An 18,404-nucleotide genomic window follows, 5' to 3' on the forward strand; every position below is an offset into this window, starting at 1 on the left:
TTATTAATTATTAATTATTAATTATTAATTATTAATTATTAATTATTAATTATTAATTATTAATTATTAATTATTAATTAATAATTAATAATTAATAATTAATAATTAATAATTAATAATTATTAATTATTAATTATTAATTATTAATTATTAATTATTAATTATTAATTATTAATTATTAATTATTAATTATTAATTATTAATTATTAATTATTAATTATTAATTATTAATTATTAATTATTAATTATTAATTATTAATTATTAATTATTAATTATTAATTATTAATTATTAATTATTAATTATTAATTATTATTATTAATTATTAATTATTAATTATTAATTATTAATTATTAATTATTAATTATTAATTATTAATTATTAATTATTAATTATTAATTATTAATTATTAATTATTAATTATTAATTATTAATTATTAATTATTAATTATTAATTATTAATTATTAATTATTAATTATTAATTATTAATTATTAATTATTAATTATTAATTATTAATTATTAATTATTAATTATTAATTATTAATTATTAATTATTAATTATTAATTATTAATTATTAATTATTAATTATTAATTATGGATTATTAATTATTAATTATTAATTATTTATTATTAATTATTTGTTATTTATTAAATATTTAATACGGAGTATTTATTTTTTATTATTTATTATTTATAATTTATTATTTATGTTAAGTTCAATTCAGTTCAGTTCAGTTAAGTTCAGTTCAGTTTAGTTAAGTTTAGTTTAGTTCAGTTCAGGAGCGTTCAGTTAAGTTCAGTTCAGTTTAGTTAAGTTTAGTTTAGTTCAGTTCAGGAGCATTCAGTTCAGTTCAGTTCAATTCAGTTTAGTTCAATTCAGTTCAGCTCTAAAGAACATGGCCTATGAGACTCAATATTCCATGTTTTATTCACAACATGGACACATGATGTACCAAAATCACTTTCCTATTAGTTTTTTTTTTAAAAAAAAAGTAGGCATAGTTCAATGAATACAAATGGTTTCGATTCCCGAACCATACTTTTTCTTTTTGGTACAACAATTAGTGACTTATTGCATCAATTGATAAATTAGATAGCAATTTGTTTAATTGCATACATCCATTCGAGCTTAATTGAAATTAAATACTTCACCCTATTTTTCTTGTGTGGGAGAGAAATGTTAAAGACATCGGACCACACTCTTTGGAGAGTCGTTGGATTCATTTACAAAGTGTGTTTATTCCATTCTCCATTGAAGAAATTAAATATGTACTACGTATGTCGGTATGTGATTGTGGTACACTACACTCTATGTTCCGCACTAAAAGTGGACAACAATAAGAGAATGAAATAAAATTAAAGAATGAGAATGGAATGGTTGTAAATCTATTTGTTACAGATCGGTTCTCGTTTACTGTGGTCTTTAGACAACGAGCCAGGTTTGCCATTTCTACATTGTTAACAATTGCACATTTATTTATGTTTTACAAAAACGGTTGTGAATAGGGATTGTAATCCTCGTAGATAAGTAAAATAACATTTATTTTCGAGTAAGTTTGGTTTTGAATCATCCTTAGGGTAATAGGTTAGTGTGAACTTCTCTATGGAGGCATATAGTCTTACGCTCTTCACAGAAGAATCTAATTTCCAAAACCCCCAATTCTGTAGTTTTTTTATGAAATAGTTAATGGTGGTAATGGGGAGATGGATGAAGGGAGATTAAAAATATATATATATATATATATATATATATAGGAAGAGTGAAAAGGAGACAAGGAGTAAGAGCAATCTAGATCTTTCCTAAATATCAATTGACAATATCCAATAAAGTAATGTAAACGTACAATCCTTTACTTTTAAATCCCACTATCAGACCAGTATTAACTAGGTAACACACTACCATCATGTGGCTAGTGCACTAAGGGATAATGCTAGCCCGAATCTAGCTATTTACCATCTAAGTCATTGGAGAAGGAAATTCTGAATATGGAGGACCATATTCCAGGTCCAAGATTCCTTTAGTTGAGGCTTACATTTAAAGAACGATTCCGATCTGCAAATATTAAACATGAATTATTCGAACACATATATCATTATTATTTTCACATATATTTTCCTATTTTTTTTAAAAAAAAAAGAAAACACACACTAGTGTGTAGTGTAGGTAATTATTAAAAAAGGAATATTGATCACAATATATTGGTATAGAAATGAAGTACTTGGATGAATTCACACCATTTGAAAGGGTGGTGTCTTTTCCCTCTCATAGTGCTTTTGTTCCTTCTACCTTGGATCTCTCTCTCCCCCTCTCTCTCTCTCCTCCATAATTATAGGTACCAATTTCATAGACTTGAATCTAATGCCAAATATATACCCCTATTCAGAATTCTTTTTGCTACACAAAATATATATCAAATTAAATTTCTATGATGAAGTACAGTGACGCGTGTTCTTTCTCATAATCATAAACCTTCAATCCTTGTTGCCATGATTTTCAATCACCTATTTTTTTTTTAAGATTCCACTGTATGTAGTCGTCTCATCTTTTTCCAACTATGCTAATTATTACGTACAATAATATCTCGCTCCCCCTTTTTTCTATATATAAATAGCTGCTTCCCTTTTGCTTCTTATTATTGCTTATTGTAAGAAATAATAATTCCTCACAATCTTTCTCGTTTCTCTTTTCGCAGAATTCCTCATTTCAATTCCTCCATGTAAGTCTTTACAGTCTTTTCAATTTCACTCTTTTATAATTCTTCAATTACCTCCATTGTTTGATCTTCAATTCTGTGTAACAAATTAAACGTAACACAGTACTAATTTCTTTGTTTACGGACAGTATCATAGCTTAATCTAGGGCATATATTTTAATTATAACTTTTTGACCGGGAAAAACAGTATCATTAATAATCCGTCACCTGACATCTACATAAATAGAAAAATAAAGGTAGTATTTTAGTGATGAATTGAAACTTGGAAATTTTTGGTAATGCTAAGAATAACACCACCATTCTGCACCTAATTACAACCGACATAGCCCTCGGATGAAGAGTCGAACCCCTAACCTTGCCCTCCGATGAAGAGTTGGAAGGTAATTTATTGGTAAATTAAAATGCATGATTATGTCATAATCATACAAAAAGAGCCTCTCCTGAAAAAAAGTTAGTATTTTTATTTTCCATTGGTTAATTTTTCTGGGTTTTTTTTTATTTCATGGCTTTTTCATGCATAAAATGACATTTCAGAAGGAACTTTTTCTATTCTTTTTTTGTTATCTTTTATTTAAATTAGATTCTCCCTTCCCCCCATGATATATGTGTCCTCATTTGTAAACATGTAATAATCAAATTCTTTTGATTTTCAGTAGTCTTGATATAAATCGAGTGGCCTACTGTTGACAAAGATTTTGTCAGATGTCAAAAAAAAAAAAAAAGGTTAACCAGTACATTCGGAGTTTAGACATGTTACTTTTTTTTTATAATTTTAGAGGAGGTACTTTTTTTAGTTTAGGTATGTTACTTCTATAGTTTATAAATTAATGTTACTTTTTTTATACGGAGTAGTTTTATGGGAAATACCTTCTTAGTTTAGGTATGTTACTTCTATAGTTTAGACATGTTACTTTTTTTTTATATATAATTTTAGAGGAGGTACTTTTGTAGTTTAGGTATGTTACTTCTATAGTTTAGATCTGTTACTTTTTTTTATACAGTTTTAGAGGAGGGTATGCTATTGGTTTCGCGCTTGTCACACCATCAAGTTGATGGTGTGACTGGTCTCACAGGAGACGCGCTGAAAAAAAATAGTGTATATTCGGAAAGTTCATCCAACAAATAAGCCCTTCTCAATCAAATCTTCAACTCTAAATTTACAATAGGGTATTTTTAGCTATGTGCAACCAGTAGCGATTCTTAGGATGAAAATTCACTTACCCTCCCCCTATTTCGAAGAGTTTGGCCTGTGTTGCTAGACTGGTTTACTTGCAAGACATACTAATTTTCTAGGGTCATTTTTCTTATCGAAAAAGTCTTTGTGTGCAACATACCATATATTTTGTTGGGGAATTTTTCATTTTGGGATAAAAATTGATGGTCGAAACGTACCTCCTATCTTAGAAAGGGGGTGAGGGTTGGGGGAGTTAAAAAGCCTCGATCTAGGGGTGGATATACCCAGCTAGGCTACACTTGAAGGTACAAATTAAAGACATAGGTGATGTAATTTTCTTCTCCAATCTTGATTCATTGAGGTGGTGTTTTTTCAATTAGGTTGAATTTCAATGATTTAGTTTGGTCTCACGTTAAGAGGGATGGTAATTATGTACCCCTCAACTCGTTAGATTATTGTCATTGAAGTAGAACAAGTCTTGAAGAACCATAGTCCTTATGATGTTGCTCCTTATATTCTTATGGATATATAATTTGTCCTCTAATTAATCAATGCGTTAATCTTTTGCCTCAAAAAATAAAAAAAATACTTGAATGGGTATATTTACATGATTGTATGAGTAATATGTAGTAGAATGTTTAAATCTAGGTTAAAGACGTGTACTCCTTTTTTTTTTTTTTTTTTTTGATAAAAGACGTGTACTCCTTTACTCTTTTTAGAAATAGATTTATGTAATACGGAATAATAAACACCACATACTCCGTCATTATTCGTAGTTACAAACCTTAATTTGATCATATATACACTGCTCAAAATTGAGTGCTATTTTATGATTTTTGTAATTTATAGATCATAGACATGTAAGTTTATATACTCGTATAGTCGTATATACTCGTAGAAAACAAGACCATAACCCTATAGCTAGAAAATTAAAGATGACATTTAATGAATATAGTCTACAAGATCTGATTAATTACAAGAGAATTGTATGTTTTTATTTTTATTTTGAGGGGGCAGGAGAATTATGTTACTTCAAATCTATGTCCTTTACCCTATAATTTGATAATTTTATGGTTTTTCCAGAACCAAATGGCTTCTACTAAGGTAGTGGAGCACCTCAAGGAAAATGTACTTTGGAAGGTAATTAATTTAACACGCTTGGATGTTTTACCATTTTAGTATAGTTTTTTTTTTTTAAAAAAAAATTATAAACAAATTAACCATTTTCTCTAAAATCTAGACCACTTTTACTTTCATATGGAAATTAATAGCAAAATGGCCATACTTTCTTATTTGCTTGGTTTCTGTTGGGGAACGGAATTTGCCAAACTTCTATGTGGGTGTGCCGACTTTCCGGCCAGTGGGTGAGCCAACTTTCCGGCCAGTGTATCGAGTGATGCTTCGGGTTTTGCGTTTTTACCTAACATAATTGATCTTTTGACTAATTGTTCGGTGAGAATAGAATGATGTGATAAGTAATTGACTGAAATTTGATGGGGAAAAGACCTATAAAAAGTTTGAAATTAATAAATACACTAGTACAATTGATCCTACCAAGAATTTTGGTAAGAGAAGGTGCCTAGAAGATTCCGTGTTGGTGCATGTAACATAATTTTATAAAGCATTTAAAGCGATACTTATAAGACTTTATACTCCTTTATTTTGAAAATTTTATTAAACAACGATATAATAATAGATTGATGGGTAAGTTTCTAGTTTTCATTTCAAATGTCATGTATTCGAAACTTTCTAAATAATATTCTCTTCTGTTAAGAATAATAATTAGCAAGAAACAGTATGTAGGGCTTCAATTATTTTTATTTTGGAGAAATATGGTAGGGTTCTTGGCTTTTGACTTGTTATAAGTATTATGAAAATGTTTGGTTTATGGTTTAGGCCGTTAGCCTAGTAGGGCAGTAGCTGTAACATTGTTGCACATTTTTAAAATTAGCTTTGTTAGACAAATTAGGTATTAGAGATAATTAGCTTGAAAATAACAGTAGACATAAACTTTAAATGAAAAAGAAAGTTAAAAAATAGTAATTGTCAAGTAGCAACAATTGGAGCAACAAATAGTTAGGGATTATATATGTAGCTTGAAAAGCTGATGTGGCATGACAAGCTATAAGATGAATAAGCCAATCTTTGGAGTTGCTAATAGTTTCTTTATTGGGTATAAAGATCCAGAATAGATAGACAATACGAACGATATTATGATGTTCCCAGTTTTTTTAATCCAATAAAACTACCACGAATTTATATTTAAGGTTGGTGTACTCTAAATATTGTAAGACAGAGGTAAACTTATCCTAAAAGACTTAAAAGTTACACTGATAGTGTAAAAGTTATGTATTCTAATTAAGTATGTGATCCTTTAAAAATATATTCATCAAAAATTAATTGGTAATAGAACAAGTTAATCGAAACATGTTAAAAATTACCAAAAAATGAATAAAAATTTAATTAAAATATAATAAATTTATTGTCCCCGAATGTGCACGAGAGATTTTGTAAATGTACCGGTCTGTAGACAGAAAGCTGTTACATATCCCAAGGGTACCAAATAGTAACATACATTGAGCTCTCATTGGTTGCTTTTACATAAGCAACCCCACATGAAATTAAAATTTAAATCTAAAATATCAAATGCTATTTGAATTTACAATTTTCGATCGATCACAACACAGGGTTCCACACCCTGAAGATACATGTAGTCTTTTCGACAAAAATGACACTAACATGTTTAGGATCGGAGATTATTCCCAAAAATCCCAATCCCAACACATAAATGCACAATAAATCTGCGCAGATTTCTTTGCTTCTTAGAATGAAACATTGGAGTTTTTAATTTGTCATGTTGATTCCTTTGGCACTTACTCAAGATCATGTCTTAGCTCAGTCCTTGTCCATGTCTTCTCCTTAGGATCGGAACATCCTTATTTTTTAACTTAATTTTACTCATAGGACATACAATAATTTATTATACACCAAAATAATTTTATTGTACTCTATAAATTAAAAAGGTCTTACACGTGTTTCGTATAAGATTGACATACAATAAATTTATTGTACACAAAATAACTTTTACCAGCTTTTTGTATATTTTACCCAATTTTTTTTAACATTTAATATATTTGATTAACTTTTATATTATGAAAAAAGTTGATGGATAAACATTTTAAAAGGTTAATTGGTTAACTTCATACTCCGTACATTATTAGTGATTTGAAGGAATAATTTTTCTTAAAATGAAAATTTTTATCACAGGATAACTTTTACATTATACTACGTATTGGTTAACTTTTAAGAATTATAAGTTGACTTTTACTCAGATGTACAATATTTATTACACCACGTTTAAATAAGAATTTGTGATTTCAGTTAAGTAGTGAATGTAAATAGTCTTACGCAAACTAATCGTACATTGATCAACCCTTATGCTAAACTTATTAGTCCGACTTTATAATTAAAGCTGAAAGCAAAGGCTATCTGAACTTGTCTACTTAGGTACCCGATTTTTTTGTAGTAGAATTTGAAATCTACGATTTTCTTTCGGTCGTTCTTCTTATTAAAAAAAAATAAAAAAACGAAAAAGCTATCTGAACTTATTAGTCGGTTTTCGAAATGCATGCCACTAGCAATCTTTGCAGAACCTCTCTGATAATAAGAAGTTCCTCGAATAAACTTATTGGTGGAATCATTATTGTTCTTTGGAAGGTAGCTTTCTACACAAATTCCTGCACAATTCCAAACAACTCAGCTGATGACTGATCCATTGCTAATATAGTAGGAGTACAAACTGAAGAATAAAATTAAAAAATAATTGGCTAATTAACCACATTCCACATACCAAAGAAAGCAAAAAAATCTAGCTAGGGATCTCTAATGTACCTAGGACAATAGTACGATTATACCTAAATATTTGGATCATGTTTGAGACAATTAGTTGTTAGCTGGTTTAACTATTTGTTAGATGTTAGCTGTTTGTATTAACTGGTTTTATTAGGTGGTTGAATTAGTTGTTTGCTTAAAGTGTTTGGTAAATTAGTTGTGAACTGTTAGTTGTTTAATGTTTAAATCACAATTAAGAATAATGATATAAAATGATGTAAGTAGGTATAAAGTTGTAATTTTATTCAATAATAGGACAAAGTTGTCATTTCACACCTATTTTTGAAACATCTAATTGAAAAGAGCTTTTTCAAACTGAGCTATTTCATCCAAAAACTGTCTTCCACAAATATTCTAACTAGCTTTTTTAATGACCAAACCTCTCATTCATCTTTAGAATCACTTTTTTTTTCAAGCCTCTCATAACCAAACACTTGAAATATACGTCCAACACACATGGTAGAGTACTGAAATGTCCGACACATGTGAAAGTACTAATATTATTGCTATGTGATTGTTTTTTTTTTTTGACATAGGCTTAATTTTGCATAAAATAACGAAGTTTACAAATTACAATAACTAACTTACATAACAAATAAACTACTTAACATTACAATGATAGCTAATTCGTCTCCGATGGCCCCCCGGTTGTTGACTTGACTTTGTTTACATTGTCAAACTACTAGTAGCATGCCAAAGCCATTTTTGATCGTTTCCTTGTAGAAACCTGAGATGCTGGGATAATAAACTGGAGGCTCCCTTAAGAACCTGAAACACTTAAGACCCAAAGAAAGAAGTAGAAGAGTAGTAATGATACGACCCGGTTGCAAGGGACTTGTGATTTGCTCACAAGCGGCATGAATTGAATCACTAAAAGTGACTCAAAAAGCATGCTATGAAACCCCATAAAATGGGGAGCAGCGTTAAAATATAAGGTTTTGAAAGCGACAAACACAGTTATCGCTAACCTAAAATGAGAATTAACGTTAGTTAACCCTATAAACGACCTGACAACTATGACCAGAGTAAACTCAAACCCCCTCCCACACATATCCCTGTTATGTGATTGTTGGTTGAGAGGAGTACTAAACAAAAATAGCATTGATATGTGTGTGGAATATAAATAAAATGCAAGTCAATTGTAAGTTTAAAGAGAAGTGTCTCAGCATATCTCTAATGTGTCATAGTTATGTTGGATTATTAGTAAAACAATACATGACATGGAGTAGTAGAGACATGTTTATTCTTCTAGCTTGGAAGTAATTAATTTTTTTTTCTACATAAAGGAAGTAATTAATTAATACTTCGTAATTAATACTCTCTTTTCTTTTTTTTTTTCTTTACGTTTGCTTTTTGCGGGTTTCAAAATAATTTTTATATTTTCTTTTATATTATCACATAAATGCTTTAATATTCAATTAAAATTTGTGTCCAATAGTTGTTTTAACTAATTAAATTCATTGGGTCATTTAATCTTTCACACTTTTCCATTGAGACATTAAATTTTTCTCATTTACCCAATATCAGAATTTTGATAAAAATGAAAACATTATAAATAAACGTAATTTGCCTTGTTTAAATAAATAAAACAGAAGAATCTCAATGTGCATTAATTAGTCGTTAATAAACGTGTAAAAAGCCAAACGTAAAGAACAAATTTGTAATCTTTACGTTTTCTTTCTATTTTTTGTTCGTTATTTCCTCAGTTTCTTAATAGATGTATCATATTGACTTTTAACACTATTTATTAACTAATTTTGACCACATTTATCACTAATATGTTTTGTATTTTTAATTGTTTTTGGGTTAATTTCAATATATATTTTCAAACACTACTAGAATTTGAGTCATTAATGACAAACTAACGATGACAGGCCATAAAACCTGCCGTAAATATCTTTTGCGACGGGGCTAACAACTAAATAAGACGGGAACAACCGTCACACATGCCTTTTACGACGGAGTAACGACGAGATTTTTTATCAATGACAACCCCCTTTTATGACGAGTTCGCAACAGGAAATTCCGTCACTATTGGCCTTTAGCGATGGAATTTCTCGTTGTTAATGGAACAATTTGTTGTAGTGAAAATATCTATTTTTTAATAAATGTACTTAAAATTATTGATGGAGTATATATATATGAATAATATAAAAAGTCAAAATAATGCATCTAATGTGAAACGAAACAGGAAAAGTATTAGTTACTCCGTATGAGTAAGAAGTTAAAGAACTACACTTATGTGAATAGAACATGTCTATTATGTTCCTTAAATGTGTCAATCTTGTTTGCAAATTATTTTCCCTACTAATCTTTCATTTCACTTCCCTCTCCTCCGTTTTTAATGTTCATTTTGTTTAAAATCTTCCAACAATGTTTACTAATTTATTTTCAATATATAAGACAAAAATATAATCATCTGGTTTTTGTTTAATTGGTCTCAATGAGTGTTTTAAGAAAATTAAGTTTTTATAATTTTCACTAATATAAAATTTAAAATGTTGATATCAAAGATGTACAAATGTGTACGGCCAAAACAACAAGATCAATTAGAACTAAGAAATGGACTACGAAACTGATTGCAATTAATCACAGATTCACAGATTTTTCTTCATGCGTGGTACGGAGTATTCTTAACGGGGTAAGTGGGTAACAGCCGTAAACACCAGTTTCTAACCAGAAATTTACGATTTTTCCTTTTTTTGTTTTTTAATTTTTTTTTACATAGGAAATATACGAATTTGACGGTGCAAATATCAAATTCCATCATCACTGCTTTATACTCCAAAACTTCAATCCTAATTAGCCATGTGGCGCATGTTTGTGCTTGGGAACTAGTTTAAATAAAATAAAATAAATAGTCTGGCTTATATGGTCAATTTCAATTAACTTCGTCCACAGAATACGTTGTCTTAAGGTTCATAACGAATTTCTTAAACGAATGTTGAAAAATCAAATCTATACCTAGTATTTAAAAAAGAAAACCATAGACCATTAGATGACATGTGTCACCCATCTTTCATAGATCATTAGATGACACGTGTCACCTCATCTTTCATCCATATTTTTTTTTCAATTTTTTATTTTGTTATATGAAATATTTTACAGTTTCAACATCTCTTCCCTTCATCTTCCTCATTCAACATCAATTCACCATTTAGTTCATATATTCGTTCAACCTTTTCTACTTCATTTCCCTCTTTAACACTCAATACTAATTTATATATTTTTCAGTTTTAAATATAACTCACATATAAATCATATATTCCCACTAATTAAAATCACAAACCCACAATAAAACTAACACTTTAAAAGACGGTTTAATAACCACTAATATGCCCGTTCTTTAAACGGGCTCAAAAGCTAGTTTAGTATAAAAAAGGACTCGATTTCTTTCATTAAATTTATACTTTTACATACGACGTCCAACAACAAAACTTCTATTTTCTCATCTTCAAGTTTAGCTTGTTCTTTGAGGTTAGTCTTTTTTTCCTTTATTTATTAAATATATAGCTTCTATGTCATTTTCCTATTTTAATATATTGTGGATATATAAGGTGTACGTACATAAAAATAAGTTTTATTTGGTTATATGAAAGTAGTTCCTTCAGTTGATCTATCGCTAATCTACCTTCAATATTAGTGCCAGATCAACTGAGGAATTGGAACTTGTCTTCATCGAACCAAATAGAACTTGCATTTATACACACCCACTACAAAATTATGGATTATTAGAGACGGAATTTGAGACGGAAACTATAAGCATCTCAAACTTGAGACGGATTACTAAAATTTCGTCTCTAAATTAAAATTGAGATGGGATTGTATATAGAGTTTCAAACTTTTCGTCTCAAATTTGTAATGGAGTTGCCAAAATTCCGTCTCAAATTTTTTTGAGACGCCCTCTATAGAGACGCCCCATTTCTTCTCAAATCCGTCTCCAATCATCATTTTGAGACGGATTTGGACTATTTAGAGACGAAATCCCTCGTCTCTATAAAATGATTTTTTTGTAGTGACCTAATATATCCTCGATAAAATATGAATAAACTATTGTAATCAACTTCTTATTTAGTACGAAGTATATTATGTGCAGCTTCTATCTCATTTTCTATTTAAATATATTAAGGATATATTAGGTGTATATAAAGGTAAGTTTTATTTGGTTCGACGAAGGCCAAGTATCAACTGATGAATTGATTAGCAAGTTAATTCTATTTTAATCGATCGATCTATCTCCAATATTAGCGCCAGATCAACTGATGAATTGAAACTTACCTTCATATATACACCTAATATACCTTCGATAAAATCAAATTAACTATACTAATCAACTTTTTATTTAATTAGTCATCAAGGATTAATATTGTGCATGTACATAATTGTTATTTGTTTGATGATTCTTGTAGCAAGCAATTATGGACCGTAATGCAAACATATCAGACCCTCCATTTGAAGAGACATACAAAAACCTCTTCCTAAAACACAATATTACACCCCTCACCACCACCACCACCACCACCACCACCACCGCGACCATCGAAGTCCGTGACTTACCCCTAATCGACTTGTCCCGGCTGGTGGCTACCGCGGCCAAAGAGCGAGAAAACTGCAAAAGAGACATCGCGAACGCCTCGAGAGAGTGGGGGTTCTTCCAAGTGGTGAACCACGGCATACCGCACCGTATGTTAGAGGAAATGAACAAGGAACAAGTGAAAGTGTTTAGGGAGCCATTCAACAAGAAAAAAGGGGATAATTGTATGAATTTAAGGCTATCTCCTGGAAGTTACCGTTGGGGTTCTCCTACACCTAATTGTTTATCACAATTATCTTGGTCTGAAGCTTTTCACATTCCTATGAATGATATTTGCAGCAATGCTCCTAGGAATATTGCCAATGGAAATCCTAATATCAGCAATCTATGGTACTACCTCCGCTTCAAAATTATTTTTACACTTTTCGTTTTAGTCCGTTGCAGTCTGTTTCATAATATTTCTTACATTGTGTTTTATTAATTTTTGAACATGAAAATTTACTATCGTACTTCTCTTATCCACAATTTTACACTATCTATATTTTTTTTTACACTCATCCACATTTTTAAATATTTATCTTATTTTATCCATTTTTTATTATATTCATACATTTTTACACGTTTTCTTCTTTTGTCTTAGTATTTGTTCAAATAGTAATTGCAAAGATCATTATGGAACGGAGGTAGTACGTAAAAAAACAAAATGTTGTTTAGCTTCTTTATATTACCTTATTTTCAAAATGATTTTTACAATTACTATTTACACAAATATTAAAATAAAAAAATAAAACTTTATGAAAAAATGAGTAAATATAATAAAATATGAATGTAGTAAAAAAAAAATGGGTAAGTAGATTCTGAAAGTGCTAACCTAAACAAAAGTGCTAACCTTTCATGATGAGACGAAAAGTTATCAAAAGTGTTTTTCTCAAAGCTGGACAACCATCCTTTTATCATACACAAAAGTTATGTTAATTTCAAACCTATTTTAGCTAACCTTCTCAAAAGCTACGAATGCAATGTTAATTACTTCAAAATTTTTAACATTATCACTCTCTTCGTTTAATGTTTTTCTTCTTTAGAGTTTTGCAACTATTTATAATTTGACGGAATCCACTAATTTATGTCCAATAATAATTTACGAAAAATATATAATTGTGTGGCCTATTTTTTTTATTTGTATCAATAACTGCTTTTAAAATATCAAAATTTTATAGTCAAAGATATTTATGGTCAAATATGCGCATTAAATTGTCCTAGTAGATAAAGTAAAATAAAATTCAATCCAAAATCAAATACTAATCCAATATTAGAGTGCCACTTATGAAATCTAATGGTTTCGGCCAATGAAAAATAAGATTTCTAATTTATTTTTTAATTAAAAAAATCGAGTGCTACTTAGATAATTAATTAAGCGCCACGTAGATATTTTTATTAATTAAATTATTAATATTACGCATATACAATTTCATACAAATCAAACACTCTAATATTTTAAAATAAATCTAAAATGAAATTCAATCCAAAATCAAAAACTAATATAATCTAATATATAAAATATAGAAGTTGATATATATTGGAGTTTTATTTTAACTTACAAATTTAGTAAAATCCGTGCATCGCACGTGTTAAAATCTACTCCGTAGTAAAATCCCTCTGTTCCTTTCCTTTATGTTCTTCCCATTTGAGAAATGGTGTGGAAATTAAGAAAATGGAATCTTGTAATGATTGGGTGTAAGAGTAATGATTGAATGTAAGAGAAAGTAATAAAGTAGTAAAGGAAAATGATAAAGAAATGAAGGAGAGAGAGAAGATATTTTTAATAAAGTAATAAAAAAATCATAAAAGTGGAGTTGGGTGGGTGAATAAGGGAGGGTGGAGAATTTTATGGTAAAAAGGTATGTCCAAAAAAGAAAATGGGAAGAATATATAAGAACGCCCAAAATAGAAATGTGAAGAACAAAAAGGAATGAAGGGAGTAATTAAATAAAATGGAACGAAAGGAGTAGAATGTATGACGTGGTTTTATTTTTGGTTTTTGATGACGTATAAACAATGTTCAAATTTAACCGTTTCTTGTTATTCCCCACTTGGAATTAAGATGGCATGATATTTTAAAGACATCAAGCAACAGTTGGTCAATTCTCAAAAAGTAAAATTACCATGAAGTTCACAACTCCTGTATTATGTTGGGCCTCACGTGAAGACATGTGAAGTTCACATGGGACAAAGCAAAAAGTACTCTAGGTCGACCCCAATGATTGGGCCCACAGGTCACTGGTCTACTTTCTTGATTTGGGCCCACAGGCCACTGGTCTACTTTCTTGATTTGGGCCCACAGGCCACTGGCCTACTTTCTTTTTTGAGCCCACGGCTCACACTTCACTGGTCTACTGTGTTAGTGTGCTCGTATCTTTAATTGTTTGCCTCAATACTAAAAAGTCCTTCGTATTTTATTAAGATTTAAGAGTTGCTTGAATGAAATTAAGAATAGAGGAAAATGGCGGGATAAAATACATTTTATGTGAGGAAAAAATGTGGTTCTCATGAGCATTTAGAGTAATGGGAGTATGTGATAATCTTTTGGAGACGGATTAAAATAGCAAATCGGTCAGGGCAAATAAAAGGGGACGAAGGGAGTAAAAACTAAGGCATTTCTGATTTATTTTTCTATTTTAAATTAACCGTAGTAAGGCTATGTTCTGTTCACCTTATTTGCACTTATTTCAGGAAAATAAGTTCAGATAAGATAAGTTCAGAAAAAATCAGGGTTAACCAAGTATAATTTATAATTAAAATAAATTTTGATGAGTTCTAATAAATTTAGATAAGTTCATAAAAAAAAAGTGAAAATTAGATGAATAGGACACACTCTAATTTAAGCCCTCAAGTTAAACTTAGTACCTCGTTTAATGCTCTGTTCGGAAAAAGTAGCGGTTAGCGGTTGAGTAGCGGGTAACGGTTGGAGTAGCGGATAGCGGTCAATAGTAGCGGGTAACGGTTAGCTGTCAAAGTACGTAGCGGGTAACTGATATGAGTGTTCGTTAAAAGTAGCGGTTGATATTATAAAATAACATAAAAGATGAAATATTATTTAAAACTTTAATATAAATTTGTCAAACGCTACCCGTTACCTTAAACGCTACTAATTTTAACGTTTGATAAAGCTACTCAACCGCTACCTCTACTGCTAACTGCTACCTTAACCGCTACCTCGCTAAACACTTACAAATTTTACAAGTAGCATATTGACTTAGTCAAAACGCTACGCGCTACCTCAAAAGCTACCGCCGAACAGTTGTATCATTTTTTTTTGCACACACTTCTATTTATACATCATGAATAACAGTGACGTAATTAGAAAAAAAAAATCATTTGTTTAAATGTTGGGTCACGTGACCTAGATGTTACAACGTGGTTCCATGACTGCCAAAATCGTTACTCCGTTCGACGTGTGTAGTAAATCACTTGCGAGATGGCGGCGAGTGCATCTCATGCACCAGTGTTTAACTAATTAAGCTATTCAACCGATCACATTATATGTAAATGTAATTATGTTGATCACATTATACGTAAATGTAATTGCCGTCTTTGTAGCTTCTTATGCACCATCAAACTTTTTGACATATTAAAAACTAACTTCAATTACATGTTTTGCAGCTCAACGGTGAAACAATTTGCCACCACAGTATCTGAACTAGCCAATAAATTGGCAAACATATTGGTGGAAAAATTGGGGCATGATGAGCTGACCTTTATTGAGGAAAAATGTTCACCAAATACATGTTATCTAAGGATGAATAGATACCCACCATGCCCTAAATATTCCCATGTTCTTGGATTGATGCCACACACAGACAGTGACTTCCTCACAATTTTATACCAAGATCAAGTTGGTGGATTGCAGCTTGTTAAAGATGGAAGATGGATATCGGTTAAGCCTAATCCCGAGGCTCTTATTGTTAATATTGGGGATCTGTTTCAGGTAAATTAAGTTTTGTAGACTTGACAAAACTGGTTCGACATGTTTTTTAACCCAGACAACCTACGTTAGTGTCTCACATTGATGATGTTATAACGGATACAAAGAAAGATTAAATAACGTAATTAAAGAACGCAGAGATCCCCATGCTGGCCTGATGGGGCGTTGCAGTAAGGGGCTTGACCGATTCAAAGTATTATCTAACAGATAAAAGATGAGAGAGTTAAGCACTTAATAAGGCTAGGTGACTACTCCCCTTATAGCTAGCCATATGGTTTTAAGGTGGAACCTCTGGGACTTGTTAAGTGGAATCTCTCTCTCTTTTGATAACGAGTGCAGCCCATGCCTGTATGGTTGTATTTAACATGGCATCAAAGTCAGACCATGACTTGGACTGTTGATAATCTGGGCCAAATTGAAAAAGACACGCGGAGTGTCAAAAAACGCGTTCTGGCTCATGGAACATCACAGGTAACCGAACTAAAAAGGGAACTCACATGTGAAGGGAAATGTTGAAGCAAGCCATCTCAAACAACACATGCGATGAATGTCTCACGTTGATGAAAGATAAGATGGTTAATCACTTAATAAAGTTAAGGGGCCGGGCTATAGGTTACTCAATTACTCCCCTTATACCATATGGTTTTAAGGTGAAACCTCACTTAATTTAGCTTGTTAAGTGGACTCTCTCTGTTAATGACGAGCGCGGCCAAACTTATATTTAATATGGTATCTGAGCAAGCTTTGATCCAAACCCGATTTGACAAAAGAAATTTCATTGCAGGCTTGGAGCAATGGTGTGTATAAGAGTGTGGTGCATCGAGTTGTTGCGAATCCAAGGTTTGAGAGATTTTCAACAGCGTACTTTTTGTGTCCATCAGGTGATGCTGTTATACAAAGTTACAGGGAGCCTTCAATGTATAGGAAGTTTAGCTTTGGAGAGTACAGACAACAAGTTCAACAAGATGTTAGAGAATTTGGTCACAAGATTGGACTTTCACGCTTCCTCATTTGCAACTAGTACTTGCCAGTAATCTTTCCGTCTCTTTTTGTTCTTTGTTTTTAGATTTTTTTGTGAGTTAAAAGAAAAAAACACTAACTAAAAAGAACAAAAAAAAGACACAAAAAAATTTATTTACAAACAAGTTTTTCTTATGATACAAACTAAGGTCTAAAATGACTAAGATTAATATCCTAAAACTGGGATAGAGTCTCGTAAAGTCAAGGTACATTCCTAGAACAATTGCCACCCAGTCACACAGGTAAAAGTCAAAAAATTTTGCCATAGATGGTCAACAAGGATTAATTAATTGGTTTTAACGAGGAAAAACCCTCAAAATAATTCAAGCCAAAAATAGATACTCTCTTTTTTTTGTTTTTTTTGTATACACTTTTTATTTGACCCTATTTTATGTGGTTACACTGCTACTTTATTCCTATATGGTAAAGTATTATACTTGTAACATTATTCTCTCATTTTTTTTATACACAAACCCCACCAATTTTCTTTCTCTTATGCTCCACTAAAATCTTGGGTACATAATAACCATAACCAACAAAAAAAAAAACATAGGAGTGCATTAATTGTCAACTAGGATAAAGTTTGTGTTTATATTTGAGGATGTTTGTTGCTAGATATATTGCTAGCACAAAGAATTAACTATTGTAACTTTATTTTGTATTTTATCAATTTCACAGCGTTGATGGCATTGTAAATGATATTGTACGATTAATAATTTAATATTAGGGTACTTTCCATTCAGTTTAACTTATTTTAATTAACTTTGTACATTATTAGGAAGTGGTTTTGGATAGGTATGCATTTTAAAGGTTATATAATTGGCATTATACACAGTACATTGTCGTGATTAAGGGTTATTTTTTATAAATAGAGAAATTTTATAAAAGTAGATGACTTTTATTTTTATATCGGGATAACAGTTATCATTTTTAGGTAACTTTACATCCTCCTTATATTATTTATTGTATATCTGCCTAATTTGAAAGTTTGCATATTGTTTGTTTTAAAGAAATTATTCTTATCTACTACGTAGATGACTAATTTTGATAAAGTCCATGGGCTGAGTCGAGTGCATGTTGTATTGTT

At 30.4% G+C, this 18,404-nt stretch overlaps 1 protein-coding gene across 6 annotated transcripts; it reads left to right on the top strand.

Annotated features, from left to right (window-relative positions):
* Positions 1–2,220: 2,220 nt before the first annotated feature.
* Positions 2,221–18,065, top strand: LOC110794214 (gibberellin 2-beta-dioxygenase 8). 6 transcript variants are annotated; one of them, XM_056832931.1, is made up of 7 exons: positions 2,264–2,335; positions 2,696–2,719; positions 4,974–5,030; positions 9,656–11,258; positions 12,191–12,705; positions 15,976–16,300; positions 17,082–18,065. In XM_056832931.1, the coding sequence occupies exons 5-7, from the start codon at positions 12,200–12,202 to the stop codon at positions 17,316–17,318; spliced, it is 1,068 nt and encodes a 355-aa protein (XP_056688909.1). In that variant the 5' UTR covers positions 2,264–2,335; positions 2,696–2,719; positions 4,974–5,030; positions 9,656–11,258; positions 12,191–12,199; the 3' UTR covers positions 17,319–18,065. The 6 variants fall into 6 exon arrangements, with proteins under 6 accessions (XP_021854851.2, XP_056688909.1, XP_021854853.2 ...); XM_056832932.1 differs by lacking the exon at positions 2,264–2,335 and adding an exon at positions 2,342–2,528; XM_021999159.2 differs by lacking the exon at positions 9,656–11,258 and having other exon boundaries at positions 2,221–2,335.
* The last annotated feature ends 339 nt before the right edge of the window (positions 18,066–18,404 follow it).

Source organism: Spinacia oleracea, chromosome 6 (genome assembly GCF_020520425.1).
Source record: "Spinacia oleracea cultivar Varoflay chromosome 6, BTI_SOV_V1, whole genome shotgun sequence".
Classification (NCBI taxonomy): domain Eukaryota; kingdom Viridiplantae; phylum Streptophyta; class Magnoliopsida; order Caryophyllales; family Amaranthaceae; genus Spinacia; species Spinacia oleracea.